This window comes from Carassius gibelio, chromosome B2 (genome assembly GCF_023724105.1).
Source record: "Carassius gibelio isolate Cgi1373 ecotype wild population from Czech Republic chromosome B2, carGib1.2-hapl.c, whole genome shotgun sequence".
Lineage (NCBI taxonomy): Eukaryota > Metazoa > Chordata > Actinopteri > Cypriniformes > Cyprinidae > Carassius > Carassius gibelio.
The window spans coordinates 19,352,259-19,369,270 of NC_068397.1; the positions used below are offsets into that span (position 1 = coordinate 19,352,259).

Here is a 17,012-nt window from a genome sequence, read left to right on the forward strand (position 1 = left end):
GGCTGGACCTGAGGTCACGCTCTGTGTGGTTTCTAACAGACTGTTCCTCCACCCTCCTCCGGTTCTGACTCTGCTTTAGTATCAGAGTGAGGGGGAGTGGGTCCAACTACAGAAACATGTGTTCTTTCTTTATTTTCTCTGGCCTTGGACAATGACACATAAAACCGCCTAGAGTCACCCCTCTCCTTTCCCATGAGCATGGTAGCCACAAGAGAGAGCCCTCCAGGACAGGAAGAGGAAGTAGAGGATGGTATCATTTAGTTAACCCATGAATGGACCATCCTGGCCAATGTTATTTCAGCAGTCAGATGCAGAACACATGCTTTGTATCAATTCCAAATCTGATTGTTATGTGTTTATGTTATTTATCTTAGCACAATATACTGATCTTGTTTCTGAGGAAGCATGGATATTTTTTTGGTGTTATGAAATTTCAGAGCTTGTTGTCTGTGTCCTGTAATGTATAATATGAATATTTCACTAATATATATAGGCCTATATATAGAAAACATATTAATATTGTCACATTTGTTTGGTGTTTTTTGTCATTTTAGAGCTTGTTGTCTGTGCTTTATAATCTATAATATAATATTTTACAAATTTCTCCAAACTTTTAAAGGGCACTGTATGTATGTATGTGTGTGTATATATATATATGTATATATTATTATTATTATTATTTTTTCATTTTTTTAACTAATACCATTGTTCAGCAAGGATGTATTGAATTGATCAAAAGGGTCAGTAAATACATTTAGAATGTTAGAAAATATTTCCATTTCAAATGAATACTTGGATTTTTTTTTACTTTCTATTCATCAAAGAAACCTTAAAAAGTAAAATATTATGGTTTTCACAACAATATTAAGCAGCACAACTGTTTTCAACATTTATAATAATAAAGAAATCTTTGAGCACCAGATCGGAATATTATAATGATTTGCTTATAATGATTAATGAGTAATGACTGCTGATGTGCTTTTTGTGTTTATGTACATTTAGTAACTTACATTAGAATCATATAGAATATAGATTCTATTAATGAATATTATTTTAGGACATTAGTTGATTTACAGGCCTGCAGCACTTGCTATACTAATTTCATTGTCATTTGTTACTTTTGCAGACGACTTCACTGATGAAGAGGAAGTGCAGTCTTTTGGCTACAAAAGGTTTGGTAAGTGTATTGCAGTGCAAACCGTTCATAATGTGCTTCACTGTTTTCTTCATTCTTTTGCATATATTAGCTTGGACGTGTTTTTAGTGTTTGAAAGGTGCATTGGATTCTAAATTATAGTCAGGAAAGCAGATTATAAGTTACACAAGGTCATGCCCTGGTGTGCACCGCAGTTGTTTTCCCCTCTAAACATGTGCTTTTATCATTCACCCTGCAAACGTATGTGTAATAAACAAATCTCCATATTCATCGGGAAGAAGGAGGCGGGAACCGGCGCACAATCAAAAAGCACTTTAATAATCAAAAGTAAATCCAAAACGGCGCACCAGCCCCTCACGGACGACTGGTGCGCATAAATAAAAGCCAAACACATAAACTAATGTCCCAGGCCTGGTCCTCTCTCGTCCTTCACTGTCGTCGCTCCAGTTTTATATCCTTCCATCTCCTACATGGGACTCGAGACCGGTGGTGGGTCGCAGGGTAGCTCATCTCCAATCACTACACCTGGCCTCACTCCTCGTTCCCACGCCTCTCGGCCCCGCCCCACTCGCCACATACCCCCATCGCCCCTCGCAGGCCGGGGGGTACCCTCGAGACTGCGCTCTACTCCCCCCCCCCCCCTTCCCTCCGGGGGGGACCGCTCACGGGGACCTGCAGGAACCTGGGGGTAGGACAGACGAGGCGAGAGAAAAGGAGATGGAAGGAGGAGCGACAAGGACGAGAGAGGGGAGAGAGGAAAAAAAAAAAAAAATCCGGTTCCCAGACGCACTGCTGCTCGGCCCTCCACCAGCTGGGTGATCTCCTCCGCGGTGCCTGGCGGTGGCACTGGACGGCCCTCGGCGGACGGCGCGACACTCCTCCGCCGCCCGATGGACGGCGACGGCTCCTCCGATTTTGGGCAGCGGCAGGAGTCCCCCGTTCCCTGCCCCTCCGGATTCCGTCACGGAGGCGGCAGGCTCCGGCCCCCTGGCGAACGGCGCCGACTCCTCCGCTCCCTCACGGACGGCAGCCGCCCCTCCTTGTCGTGGGCGGTCGGTACCACTGTAATAAACAAATCTCCATATTCATCGGGAAGAAGGAGGCGGGAACCGGCGCACAATCAAAAAGCACTTTAATAATCAAAAGTAAATACAAAACGGCGCACCAGCCCCTCCCGGACGACTGGTGCGCATAAATAAAAGCCAAACACATAAACTAATGTCCCAGGCCTGGTCCTCTCTCGTCCTTCACGGTCGTCACTCCAGTTTTATATCCTTCCATCTCCTACGTGGGACTCGATACTAGCGGTGGGGCTCAGGTGTAGCTCATCTCCAATCACTACACCTGGCCTCACTCCTCATTCCCACGCCTCTCGGCCCCGCCCCACTCGCCACAGTATGTTTTAGTGAACAAATCTGGATGCCTCAGTTCCTTCTCTGCCTTTTTATCTTAAAGGTTTGTATTTGTAATATGTTTGCATGGTTTGCCTTTTTAGTGTACAGTCCCATATTTTACATTCTTGGTGTAATATTGGTGTAACATTTAAAATCTCAGATTCAATTTATTTAGACAGTGCATCCACTCACATGTACCATTGTGACAGGTGATATTACAAAAATGATGAGCCATTGTCTGCTGGAGGAATAAATGTATGTTCATTAAACATCAGCCCTAAATCTCATATCTTGTTCCTTTTAAGAAGTGACTTGTTTAATTTACCCAGTGTATTTCCAAGAGAGGCCTCCAACAGTAAATCACATTAACTGTGTAATTCGATAGTTTATTACCTATGTATTAATGCATTTGTAAATCTATAGTCTTTGGTGCTCCAGAAAGAGGTTTCAGGTTTCTGGCTGAGCTACCACCCTCCATCTAGCACTTATTAAAGCAGCGTGAGTTATTTCCCAGTTTGACTTAGAATTCATTTCATGCAGAGTAATAATGTGCCATTTGACTACTGAGGTGGAGGAATGAGTTGACAAAGGGCATGAACATTAAGAGTGTAGCTCCTAAGAGTGTTTGGACTCGAGCCCACAGTTCATTTGTCACAGCAAAAGAGTGGTATACTGGGTGGATTTGTCATGCACCTCATCTGTTTTAAATACTTCAGTGAAGTGTTAAGAAACTTTACCCGAATACAGGTGATTTAAGAGGTCTTTATTCTATACTTTGGGTTTAGGGTTAAGGCTAGGGTTAGAATGCCTGCTTTGAGCCTAACCGGATTAAAACTGTACACAAAGTGAAAATGAATGGAAGAAAGAAATGAAGTGGATGTAGTATATTATATGAGATGTTGAATGTTTATTTGGTCTAGAACACATATTAGCAACTACAGACTGACAATTATTGCTCTTTCTGAAATCGCATGGTGTCTAGAAGGTTTTGTGTTTGGTTTGGAACTTGCTTTGAGACCTTTAAAAAACATGGTATACCAGCACTATTTGCGTTGTTTCCTCATTTTCCAGAACTGTAGTCTGATAGTATGCAGAAATGATACAGTCTGCATCTACAGACTCTAAAATGCTGGTGTTTTGGTTGTAGCTTGTAGAGTCGCTGATGTATTTCTTGTAATGCAGGCTCGATTCTTGGCTTGACGGCTGTAAGGTGGGTGTAGGGAACGAGTGAGAAAGTTTGTTGAAGAATGTGTTACTGTGCTGCGTCAGCACAAGTGTTTAGGGCTGGTGGATACATCTCAGTGGATACATTGCATCCCAGCACAGCCCTTTTCGCTGAGTTAGTGCATTCGTGGACAGAAAGTGTTGGAAACTATTCTATAACTATAACTCCTTTACACTGTGGCAACATCAATCAAATCAGAGCTGTCTGTTTTGATCTGTCACATTGTTTGATTTTAACACATTTTCACTATTAAGTTCATTATTTTCCCCTTTACTCAAAATATCAAAGTGCTTCCAGATATTTGGCGAAAGTTACTCTTTATCCCAGTGGAACAGAAGAGATCCTTTTTACATTTTCTAAGCCGTTGACATGGAAATATGTTTTTCAGTGGTTTTCAATGCCATTGGGAACGATTGCTGGATGGGGAATAAAGAGATGTAAGGAAATACAGAAAGAAACTATTTTCAAAGAGAAAGCAACATTGTAAAGATCTTCTTTATTGCTCACTCATAAATCTGATGAGGTAAATAATGATAGGATGTGGGTTTTTTTTTTCCTACTGCAAATGCGGCCATTTCTTAATCAGTACTTGTTTAGTTGTATATTAATGTGTGTTATATATTTTTTATATTTTAAAGGTGCCATAGAATGCATCGATACAATATTTAAATTGTTTTCTGATGTCCCCAGAGTGTGTATGTGAAGTTTTATCTCAAAATACCCCACAGATCATTTTTATAGCTTGTTGAAATTGCCACTTTCAGGGTGTGAGCCAAAATGAGCTGTTTTTGTGTTTGTCCCCTTTAAATGAAAATGTGCTGGTGCTCCCATCTCCCCTTTCAGACAAGTGTGGAGCTTCAAGAGCTCATGCTTGCGGCCATACCACCAGTGTTACAGTTTAACTAGTGGTGACCATGTTACTGACCTGACATTGCTTCCAAATGCAATTTTTAACTACCACATTGCTATTTATGATTATTCTGGTAGCACGTGAAGGCAGCATTAATGAAAAAAGGCAGAGACAATGGTAGCTTTAGCAACATTAGCCTTACATAGAGCCAAGAAGCTCTTTTGGAAAACAAAATATGACACACTGTCTGGAGTTTGATACTTACATTGATACTTGATACTAACATTTGCGCACAAAGGGTTGCCATCTACCCCTTTTTCAGAAGCATTTTTTGCACAACTCCAGCGCTGAGCTAACCCTCATTTGTGAGGCAGTCCGGTGTAAAATGTTAGCACAAAAATATAGGACTTCTCCGTTTTTTTGTTCTGGGACATTTCCTTCAAAAATTAAATGTAACCATCGTGTCCTCAGTTGTCTATGTTCATTGATGCATCCCACTTTACCTTTAATGGCTCGTTGGTGCTGGCATTGTATCTCCAGCAGCTACAGCAAGAAAACAGTAATGGCAGACTGCAGCTTCTCACTCAGGGCTGTGTATATGCTAACAGGGCAGAGAGAGTCACAAATGGGCGGGACTTTCCCCGAGTATGACGTCATAGTAGTAAGAAATCTGGAACTGCTCATGTGGAGAGACTGTTTATGATTTATTGAGATTATATAACAATGAAGAAATAGATTTCTTACCATTATAGGCTGGTTGTTTTCGCACGCTGCAAACCACACAATGGTGTTCAAACACCTTAGAATTTTTTTTTATAATAGTGCCACAGAATGCAAAAAACACTTTTATTTTATTGAGAACATTCGTCTTGAGAACAGTTTATCTTTCAGGGTATAATGCTTGTTTGTTTGTATTTGTTTAATGGCATAATTCAAAATAAATTTTGTCAGGTTTATGTTTAAAAAACATTTCAGTTAGAAATGTAAAAAAAAAATGTGTCTTTTCTCAAATTACTGAGAAAAAGTAATTTGTGTGTGACTTGTTTACATGTATTGTTGTAAAGATGCATTTAATATAGTATGTTTGAGCCAGAGTGATTGTTTTTCATTTGTCTCTGGTTTATTTTTACTAGAAAAGATTGTTTTTAGAGTACTTGTTTAATGCACCCCCTCCCCTCCAGGGTTCTACATGCATTGATGTTCTGTGATGCCGACTCGAAACATAACATGCTTGTGTGTTTTCAATATGCGTGCAGAGACCAGGAGGATGGAGGTAGATGGAGAAAGAACATTTGTCTGTCCTACATCCCACAGGGTCTGTGGGGTAAGCTGTCAGGGGGGTCTGGAGAATTTTATCCTCCAGGCCAAGGAGGATGGTACACAGCTCTCCAACTGAGAACAACCTTTTTTTCTCTCCACTCGATGCACAAATAACTACTTCCCAGCAGGAGGTTCATGGCACGGGCTGTAAGGATTCTGAAGAGGGTTTGGGTCAATGTTGGGTCAGGCTAGTTGAATTTGACTCTTTAAAGGCACCTTTGCTTAAGCTTCAAGTGGTGGAGACACTTTAGAAAGGGGAGATAAGCAGCTACACAAATCTGAGCTGAACAATTCAAATAAAAACAATGTAGTTTACATAGTGATAAGAAAGATTTAGAGTAAATCTTGCTTGTTTATGGTGACTTGACTTGTTGTTGAAGGCCTTGACTAAAGGCATGTTTCTCAGTAGTCCGGCTTTTGTATGACAGGGAACAGATCAGGAGTGGCGGGTCTCGTCGCATAAACAAGGACTGCTACCAAATTTCTCCTTCTTCACTCTTGACAAATAGATATAAATTCAGCTTGTAAGAGAAGCCATCTGTTGGGCTGAACTGTGTAAGGAGAACGGGTCAAGTTAGCATCCATCCAGTCTTCAGAGATGTTCTTACCCACTAAAACATCCTGTCATATAATACGGTGTCACGCCTAAATGATGGATGGATTCTGTGCCTTTCCTTGCAACTCAAGGTCTGGCATTCATTCAAAAACAATACATATCACTGATGGAGACCAACTCTTTTCTTTTGGCATTACCAATAAAAGAAAGGCCCCGAGTGCAGCGCAGTGTCTGATATATTAATGAAAGTCTTTTTGGCTTCCAACTCTGCCAAAATCAACTCTGCGCTTCCTGGCCTGAAAAAAAAGGTAGAGTGAAAGAAAGATGTGTATTTTTCTTTGCTCGACTCGGAGTACTACTTACCGACAATCCGTTTTGCAGAACTGGCCAAGACAGAGGCACAGTGCTTTTGTTTCTGAGCCTTTGATTACTTTGGCTGTCAAGACGACTGACGCACGGTATTATTCTTGATCGGGTTACCTTTTTGACTTTTTAATGTATAATTTAACTCCGATACGAATACATAAATAATAAATTATTGCGAAAAGGCTAGAGAAATTCTTCTTCTGACGGCTGATGTTTGGACAGTAATTACTTTGAACTATATCACAGGGTATTTGTCTCCATGGTGAGTGGTGCAAACTAATCTGTTTCATTTTGTAGTTCGTTTTTTATGTCTCCAAATGTAATTAGAGTTTATATTTTGTTTCTTAGTCACTTACACAATGGGTGGAGTGGCATTGTTTGTCCTGGTGTTTGTTGCTCTTTGTTCTGTTACGTGACAAGCATGTCTGGCATGGAAGTTTATTAAAGAGCTCAATGGGTTTTATTGGCTGCGTAAAGTGATGAAGCTTGTGAGCACTCTTCTGGCTTATGTCAGGCTGAGCTTAGTTGCTGCGGTAACGAACAGCCTTGATTGCTGAGTCAGGATCCAGGCCTTGTGGTGGGCCACCCACTAGCATGAACCTTTCCTGCTCCAAACCCCCCAACCCACACTTCTCCCATCAGCGCAGATGACTGCACCCCTGCTAGAACATTCAATACACAATAAAGAGGTTAAAGGAACAGTTCACCCAAGGAATTTTTTTAAAGACTCTTTACCGAGTCCTCAGTGACCACAGCTGTCAAGCTCCAAAAAGAACAAAAAACACCATAAAAGTATTATGAAAGTTGTTCTTGTAATTTCATATAAAAGTCTTTTGAAGGCATATGATAATTTTGCATGAGGAACAGAGGTACAGCACGACATTCCGGGTCCTTGATCGCCATCATTATGTTTTATTTATTTGTGATATTAATGGAAAAATCGTTTTAAAATCCCATGATGTCATTATATCTGTCATTTTTGTCATTATTCACAAATAAATGTGCCTTCTGCTTGCATCCAGAATTAAAAAATAAAATAAAAAATAATAGGATATGGATTTGGAACTATACGTAGATAATTAAATAATTTACATATTTGTATGAACTGTCTCTTTAAGAAAAGGAAAGACGAAGAAAATGTTTCACAATTCTTAATTGCATTAATGCCTGTTGTGTTTTGCTCTGTTTGGCTCTGTTTGGCTCTGTTTGGATGAAGAACTTGTTGACTCTGAACTGTGCCATTCATTTCATTGAAGATCATTGTTTAGTGCTGTAATTTACACTATTCAAGGGTCTCTCTTGACTTTTTGTTGCTAAACATGTTCTTTGGCAAACACCCTGAAAAAATGAGATCATACCTCTGAGACTTCAGATAATAAACGAATGTCACTCCATAACTATGCACACAGAAAACAGGAAAATGACAATACCTCTTCACTGAAAGTCATCATTTTTAGCTGACATCAGAGGCATATTGTAAATCAACATATAATATGACTTTGCTCTGTGGTCACCCTTTTATCACTCACTTGTTATGTTTATTATAGAAACTTGTACATAACAAGTCAGTTATCATTCGATCAAGTGTCTCTAAGGAGATGTATGAACACATTCATCCAGACCCAAAAATAATCTACACTTGCTCAAAGGGTCTTTACCCCCCTCTTTCTCTGTCATGAAAGTTCAGGGCCAGATTCCAGAACATTACAGTGTTCTGTTCTGAATGAGGAGGCTGTTTTGAATCTCCAAGGATACATTTAGATGACATCACAGTACTGTCAAGAGCAATGAGCCATATTGAAAATCAGTTCAGGCAACAGTGGGTTTGTGGGAGGTGTTCTTTTCATTAGCCCCAGTGGTGTGCCCTCCTCTCGGTTCCTTATATAACCATTAAACCTTTATATATTAGTATGATTTCTATCACTGAGGTCATTAGTACGAGTCCCTCTAGATTCTCTTTAAAGTAAATGTTTTAACCTTGAGCTGTTAAGTTTAACTGTGTATGAATTCTGCTTTATGTTGCATAATTTTGGTACTACATACTTAATATAAACAGTACTGTATACAGCGGCACCTTAAGATTTCCAGAGGCCTGTGGGCTACAGCATTACTATAGCATGCACGCGTTTTCCGCGCGGCTCGAGCCGCGTCTGAGATGCGCGTCTCAACCGAGCGGCAACCTCGCGCTCTCTCTGGTGAAGCCAATAAGGAAGTGACTAAAACTGCAATTCATCGACTGGCCGCTTGAGGCTGGCTCCAGAAGAGAGTCAGTCCCATAGACTCCCCATGTTAAAATGCCCAACTTTACAGCAGAAAAAAAAATGTTTACAGCCTGGTTCAAAAAATGATTTTGGTCTATATTGCTAATTTTGCCCTTCATCACAACTGTGAGGGGGGTGAATTTTTTTTATAACTCATCCGTTTAAATTATATTAAGCCTTAAAGTTCTGCATAATTAAGGGCGTGGCCACTTGAGTGACAGGTGGATTGCCGCTGTTGACAATGCCATCGCGCTAGGTGGGCGTGGCTTCAGCAATCAGCTCCCGCCTTTTTGCCCATTTTCGATTATCCGGGAGAGTCGCGCGGTGACGCGCTGCCAAGATGGCGACGGCCCGCTCTGCACACTTTAGGCTTCAAAACCGCTATTGAGGAGTCTATGTGTGACGTCACAGACACTACGTCCATATTTTTTTACAGTCTATGGTCTCAACGCAGGCAGCCTGCAAGCTTTAACCTGTTAACATTGGAGCCACACGAATCAGCTGCAGGGCGGGATTTGCGCTGAACGCAGAGACTTCTGCCACTTAATATGTTAGTTTGGAAACACGAAAATGTACTAAATTTTCCGCGCATAAAATATTGCATTCCGTCATTTGGTACACACGTGCACCGAACCGAAAGCTCTGTACCGAAACGGTCCGGTACGAATCCACGTACCGCTACACCCCTACTATAGATATAAAACACGTTAAAAGTTTGAGCAGAGAGTGCAACTTAAAGTGCGCTTTGCAGTAAATGGAAGTGCCAGCGGAATCACTTGCATTGTTTTGTCTAGTTTCAGTGGCTATGCCTTTATTTTTGCTCATAAAGGTAAGAGTAATACATCATTTATAACGGTTAAGGGTTTACTTGTATTACTGTGCAATCACAATATCAACAAAAAGTTGTGCTTTTATAAAATAAAGAAAACACACATGATGTGCTTTCTGCGGTCTCGTCTTGAACAGGAGAACTTCACAAAAATGAACCGAATCTCAGGATAAATATATATATATAGTTCAAGACTAGACCTCAGAAAGCACATCATGTTTGTTTTCTTTATTGTATAAAAGCACAATGTTTTGTTGATATTGTTAGTGCATAGAAATATCCTGTTACGATCCTGCTCTCCTCAGTAGATGCACCTCTAGAGAGAAGTGCATCTTTGCGAATTAAGAGTTTTTGATTTGTTTTATTTTGTTAAGTAGTAATTTAAAGCTTTATATATATTTGAGACATTATATATATTATTACAACACTGAGACATGCACACAGAATAGCGCTCATTCTAGGCTTCTTTACTAGCGCTTTGTGCATTCCGCGCTTACAGTATATCGGTGGAACATACCAACTATACAAACTGTGTGGGGGAAACCTAAACTGAACCATTGACTACAAATAGTACAGCATCGCTGAAAATTAGTGTTTAAGTTTGTTTAGAGAATTTTGCTGTCACTGCTGCAAACTCCCATATCTACAAATAATTCTTTGAAAAATATAATTTCCCAGCAGCCAGTATGCCCCTCCCAATGTATGTTCTTCTCTCATTTGTATTAGTTGTTTGTACTTCAGCGTAAACTTTTTTTTTCTGTGTAATGTTAATGTACATGTTTTCATCTAATTATTTTTTTCTAAATACTAATACTAATCCTTTTTTTTTTTTTTTGACAGAGTATTTGTGCTTTTTCCTTGTAAAGAAGTCAATGTGATTATTTTAATGGTTTGCTAATTAGTGCATTGCTCAAATGAGTTTAGACATTCATCTGGATCATGTATGTCCTTGTGGCCTTATGTTTCTAATGTTATGGGTTAATAATGAGGCATGTGTTTATGCTTTAAGGAAACCAGATGCCGTATAGTGTACATAAGTGTGAAACTATTTACTTTCGTTCAGCTCTCTCCATATGGCCAGTTTATTTGAAAATCTTTTGGCATTGGTTGACGCTCACGTCAATACTGTAGCAACTACTGTAGATATGCCAGAAACTGACTACACCGCTTACCACATGCAGATACAGCATCAACACTATAAGATCAGTGTTTTAAAAGCATAAAAATCTACTTCTCTCTGTGTAATATGAATGTAGCTTCTTTTTTTTTCTTTTTTTGGTTTATGCTTATAACATATTGTGTGCTGGAATAAGAACAGGGTGAGCTTGTGTGACTTCACTCGAGTCACTGCCAAAAAAAAAAAGATGAAACATTCTGCACGTATCAAAGCATATGGTTTTTATAGAATCTTTAGCATTAATCACCAGGACAGATATTACATTTACATAAGAAAATTCAAACCCAGTCATGTATGACTTTATAGAAAGTTAAGTTATATGCTTAATACTGTTAAACCATTGGGAAAAAGTAGCTGGAGAAGAATGGATTTAAAGGTATTTGCATTTCTTTAGTGCAGTAGACCAATATCAAGAGCAGAATCCTCTTTTTCAACTCATTAGCTAGAGGCTCTTGGCTTTGGATTTTGATTTCCTGTCTCAGATTCAGAGTGGGATCTGCCTGTCTGGTTGGCCGTGAATTATCTCTGTTTTTGTCTCCACACATTTTCCATACATACTTTTTATGATTTCCTTATTAGTTTGCACTTTATTTCTACAGTAATACAATACAGATGACTTGCAGGGCTGAATGTAAGCTTATATATGCATGGCCACAGTGTGTTTCTTGTCTTTTCACTTCATTCTAAGCAGCAAGAACAAAATATGCAGAATTTTTCTTGAAAGACCATTGTAGGTTTATGTAGTTCTTAGAGTTGTTTTCACAATCGCTAGCTCTATGTCATCTCATTCTTTGAGTCTCTCTGGATTTCTAAAAGTGCACATGGCCTTAATCACATAAGGAAATAAGTGGAGCTGAAAACAGCCAACACGTGTCCCACTGACTGTGCCAATGTCTTAGGAAAGACTTTATTGCCTCTCTCTGAACTCCAGAGAGTATTTTATCCTATTTCTGCCTTTATTTTGTTGCTGATGTCATAAAAAAAAACCTGTTGGATCCATAAATGTTAAAGGCTTACTTTAAATTGCTTGCTGTTGTATCAAAACTGCATGTGTCTGATTAAATTTGAGCTGAGACAAGTAAACATGCAAACAAAGGCTTCATGTTGTAGCCCAACCATGAGTGCGTAACAATTGTTAGTCATTTCAAGGCATGATTTTCCTCAGTGTATCTTACGAATTCAGTTTTCCATGAAGATTGTCTCACTCAAAAAAAAAATAAAGTTTCCAGTGTAATGGGCTGTGTTGTTTTAATTGGTCCGCTTCCACATGGATACACCAGGTTTGGTGGCATGTTCAAGCCATTCATAAGCTAAAATATATTACACTTCCTATACCATGGTGGTGTTTTCTAAATTAGCTTGAAGTCAGTAACATAAAGGGTTCTTTGAGGAAAAGCATTCCTTGCATCCAAATTGTAAACTGAGCTGACATTTTAGATGTTTGTTCTTCAGTCCTTAGCATAAAGGGGTGATGTATCAAATTTTCTCTTGCATCCTTTGATTTTCCCCCCCTTTGTGTAATAAGCTCCAGATGCTTGTGCCTATTTAAAGTGTTCTAAACCTGTTTGCTGTCAAAAAAGGGGAAAAAAATGTTACTGTTGCATGCTAGTGGTGTGGAGTTGTACAGTTCAGAGGTTTGCAAAGATAATAGTGAAGTAATTTGTCTCTGTAGTTAAACCCCTTTTTTAGAGCGCTTACTTGTTAACATTCCAGAGAGGGGGCTTTTAATGAAGGACGCCGGGGGCATGATGATTGGATCCAGAGATGTGCACCAGATTCACAGAGTTTACTATATCTGATGCTGCACAACTGAAAGGAACAGCACGCAAATAGCATTTTATTTGCGTCTTACTTTGAGCGATGCTTCCAGATGTTGGAAAAGAGATAGATATCCAGAATATTTTGAACATGACAAAACTGTATTGTTTTCTTACTGTATGTTGAAATAAACCGGAATGACATGCTACAAGATTTTGTTTGTTCGTCATCTTAAGAGACTGACTGGATCTGTTGTTAATAGTTGATCATGTTTGTTAAACCGTTTGCTTTCACGGTTGCCAGTCTGTCATGTTTAATCATTTTATGTCTTCCAAATTTGTATAGTCGTGAAACAATGGCCAACATGAAATAAGCTGAGGTAATGCTTAAATTAAATTATGAAAATAATTGTTATTATGACAGCTTGTGCACATCCGTTGCATTTACATCATGCAGATAAGGCTCAGATTGGGCCCAGAAGGGTTCACTGCTCAGATTTGCTTACTTTATCAGTAACTCTTCATAGCTTTTGAACTGTAGCTTAAACACTTGAACATTATGAAGCACTTAATTAAACATAATTATGAATCAGTCACCCACTGTAAATGTGCAAACAAATTTGTAATGCCTGCTTGACGCCTCTATGGTTTCTGTGAGACCAAATTAGTCTCCCTTGGCAGATCTTTTATGATTTTTCAAATATGTTTATCGAAGAATTAGGAAAATGTCATTAAAGAGACCATAGGAAATCTGAAAGCTAATTTACCCTAAAACTCTTTTCGCAAAAGAGCATATTGAAGAATCACACTTCTATGTATATCAAAACCGAAAGTCAACTCAAACATGGACCGCTTTCTCTGTGTAGTGTGGAAAAATCTATTTTGTTGCCATGGAAATTTCCATCACAAGTATTGGGCAAGTGTGAGAGTGGGTCTTATAGCAGGTACAGAGGAAAAAGAGAAGTACGGGAATTTTCTTTGAGCGACTTCCTGCGTTTAAATGAAACACAGCTGTTGCACAGGCATGGATGCGGGCCTCAGCGTTTCTCTCTCTCAATCTCCTGCCACAGCTTAACAACCTCATCACACACAGTGTTAAAGCAGCACTTCTCTATTCTGTCCTCCTCCAACTTTTAATATGATCCATCATGAGATCTGTAGCATGCATACTGTGAAATAGTTTTTCATTTTTCCTAACCCGACAACTGATGCTTGTAAACCGATTATTAGCGCTTAACCAACAAGATTATTTTAAATTAGAATTGAATTAAATTAGAAAGGATCAGTGTCTGGGACCCATTAAAAATACTAACATTTGTTTCTCAGAGATTAATTTTACATGCTCAAAAAGCAGCAAACAACAGAACATGAGGATTCACTTGGTCTTCATACCACATCACGCACCTGCACCGCTTCTGCGAGCAGAGAAAAACTCAATAAAGCTAGGCTATATATAGTGAATAAATAGGCATATTTTTCTTTAGGTTTATTTTACACACAAAGATTTGTTTTTATTATGAATGTACACAAATAAAGGCAAACCGTTTACAATTCCGATTATCTTTATGACTAAAAGAAGTAGTTGCCTCCTCTGATAGAAAGAAAAACTCAAGTTATTGCACTGGTGCTGCATACACGCACACAGCTAATCTTTGCTACCTTGACAATGCAGTCCGTTTATTATCATAATAAAATACAGTCAGTCAAACATATGTAAAAAAATACAAAACTAAAAAAACACTGCTCAGTTTAAATATGTAGTAAAATCAGTGCCATTAAGTGTTCTCACCATATCGCCGTAATGTTATGCAAAACATGTTGGATATTGGAATGCGAGTGAAGTACATAATAAATAATAATTTGTCATTCAAATACATTGTGAATACGGAAACATTTTATTTGTGTCGAATGAGATACCAACAATGTTGGTTTCAGTTTTGTTTTAGCCTAAATTAATTCGTATTGGCTTGCCGTTTATATTGCTATAACTTCTAAAAGGCCTATTTTTAATTATTGTTCTTTTCTAAATTTCAAAATTATTTGTTGTGGATTGAGGGGAACTAAAATAGCCTAGCTATGTTTACAGTTTATTATAATGTTTGTAAACATTTCACGTCCGCATTAGGCCTCTTTCTGAGTGAAATAATACCATGCGGCTTATTATACGTGACTTATGTTTTTTTCTCTAAAAAACAATATTTTATAAGCGTAGCATATTTTAACCATGCAGCAAATATTTTTTAATATTTTGATAAATTACTGAAAATAAATAAATAAATAAATTACTTTTTAAACCATTTAACTGATTGTATTTAATCGGTCAAAATTCTTAACGGACGGTTGGCGGTTTACCGGTTAAAATAAACATCCCTACAGTGAAGTGTTGACTAGAACAATAATCATCCAATGTAAATCAACAAACAGTAGGTATGGGCTGCTGTGTTACTGTAAATTAATTTAGACTGTTTTCTCGTTAGGAATTTCACTGACCAGAACCATTTTCCAGACCCTCCCTAAAGCCCTGTAGTAAAGGGCAAGGTATGGTCATCCATTCCAGGGCCTCAGTTTGCTTTTCCCTTTAGGTTAGGTTTAGGTGTGTTTGAGTTAGGTTTAGGTGTGTTTGAGTTGCAAAGACTAAAGTCTCAAATCCAAAGAGATATTCTTTATTAAAGTCAAGACTCTACATTGGTTGTAATGGATTCCGTTGATCATTCTAAAGATAATTAGATGTAATAATGGTGTTACTGTACCACTGACAACTACTACAGGTAACTCCATCAGTTAAGTGGGAGCATATGCAGGAAGCATTATTTGGAAACAAATGACATTCAGTTTTGCAATATAAAAAAAAAAAAAGAAGAAAAACTGTTTCTTGTTCCCAGTTGAAAGCATTGCGTGTTTCCCTCTCTGTTGCTTCAGAGCACAAATTTAAACATCCCGTCTTGGAATTCCAGCTATCTGAAAGAGCACATCTGTATTCCTTCAGTGAAATTAGCTTTCCCACCTGATTTTCAAAGCATGTGTGAAAGGCTATAAGAAGAGAAGTCTGTGTGGTTAATATAGCTTCAAAGTTGTAAGTCAGGAGCAATTTGTCCATCTCTACTTAATAGTTTTCATTAGGTGAAAGAAACACAGCAATAAACACTCTACAGCAATGTAGAAGTGATCCATTTATTGTTTTCTTTTCTCTCTCTCCACTGCACACCCCAGTGACCCATAGCCAGAGGTGGTGATGTTGCTTGTTTACATGGTGCAGTTTGGTTATAGTTGAGTGATGGTGGGGCTGAGGCCTCTCCTGATCTCCCCCACACAGACCACCTCACCAAACCCTCAGTGCAAACCCCCACTTCATCGGGGGCCATAGCTCGGAGGGACATTTTTTGATGTTTACACAGATGTTTAGGTCTAAGGACAAGCTCCTCAGCGACCTGCCCACCACCCAGCTCTCTCATGGGGCTTTAATTTTAGCCTGACCTGGATGCCATGGCTGCCACTCCGACCATAAGCTGATGAGTCAAACAAGGATATGAGGCTCATTGTGGAATGTCTGGAGTTTTTCTGGAGATAGTGGACATGTTTATTTACTAAACCTCAATCTAAACACAACAGGGGTCCACTTTACTCTTAGCTGCAGCAAAAACATGCAGCATGTGGCGAATTTTACGTCACAGTCTGTTATGTACCGTTCAAACTTACTGTTTGTCCTAGTCTGGCAATATTTATATTTGACCATTTATTCCCTCTAGATCAAGGGGAAACAACAATTTGCTCAATGGTAATCTGAACCAGACTGACAAAAATCACTCATTCTCATTCAAGACAAGCGGGAATCATAGTCTCTCGCCACAGTAAGCCCTGATGGTGTAGTTCCAGCTTGGCTCATGAACACAAACAGAGGGGCATTTATTCACTTCCACCATCATGTGGTGAAACACTGTGATCTCCAAAGCTGCTTTGCATGAAATCGCAGAAATGTATTTGTTTGTTCCTTAGAATTCGGTTTTGTCTTAAAGCAATGTGCCAGTGTTTCACATGTTTTGTTATGTTAGTTCATGCAAGAATTAAAAAATCATGTCACTCTTTATATAGTTTTTAACCATAAAATTAAAGTCAATGGGGTC

The 17,012-nt window shown here is 38.9% G+C and overlaps 1 protein-coding gene across 1 annotated transcript in view; it reads left to right on the forward strand.

Moving 5' to 3' along the window:
- Positions 1 to 17,012, forward strand: part of LOC127950957 (collectin-12) — a 41,892-nt gene that overhangs the window by 2,370 nt on the left and 22,510 nt on the right. Inside the window, exon 2 of the mRNA XM_052548423.1 lies at positions 1,127 to 1,177. Within this exon, the coding sequence (XP_052404383.1) occupies positions 1,127 to 1,177 (51 nt within the window). The remainder of the gene's footprint in view (positions 1 to 1,126; positions 1,178 to 17,012) is intronic.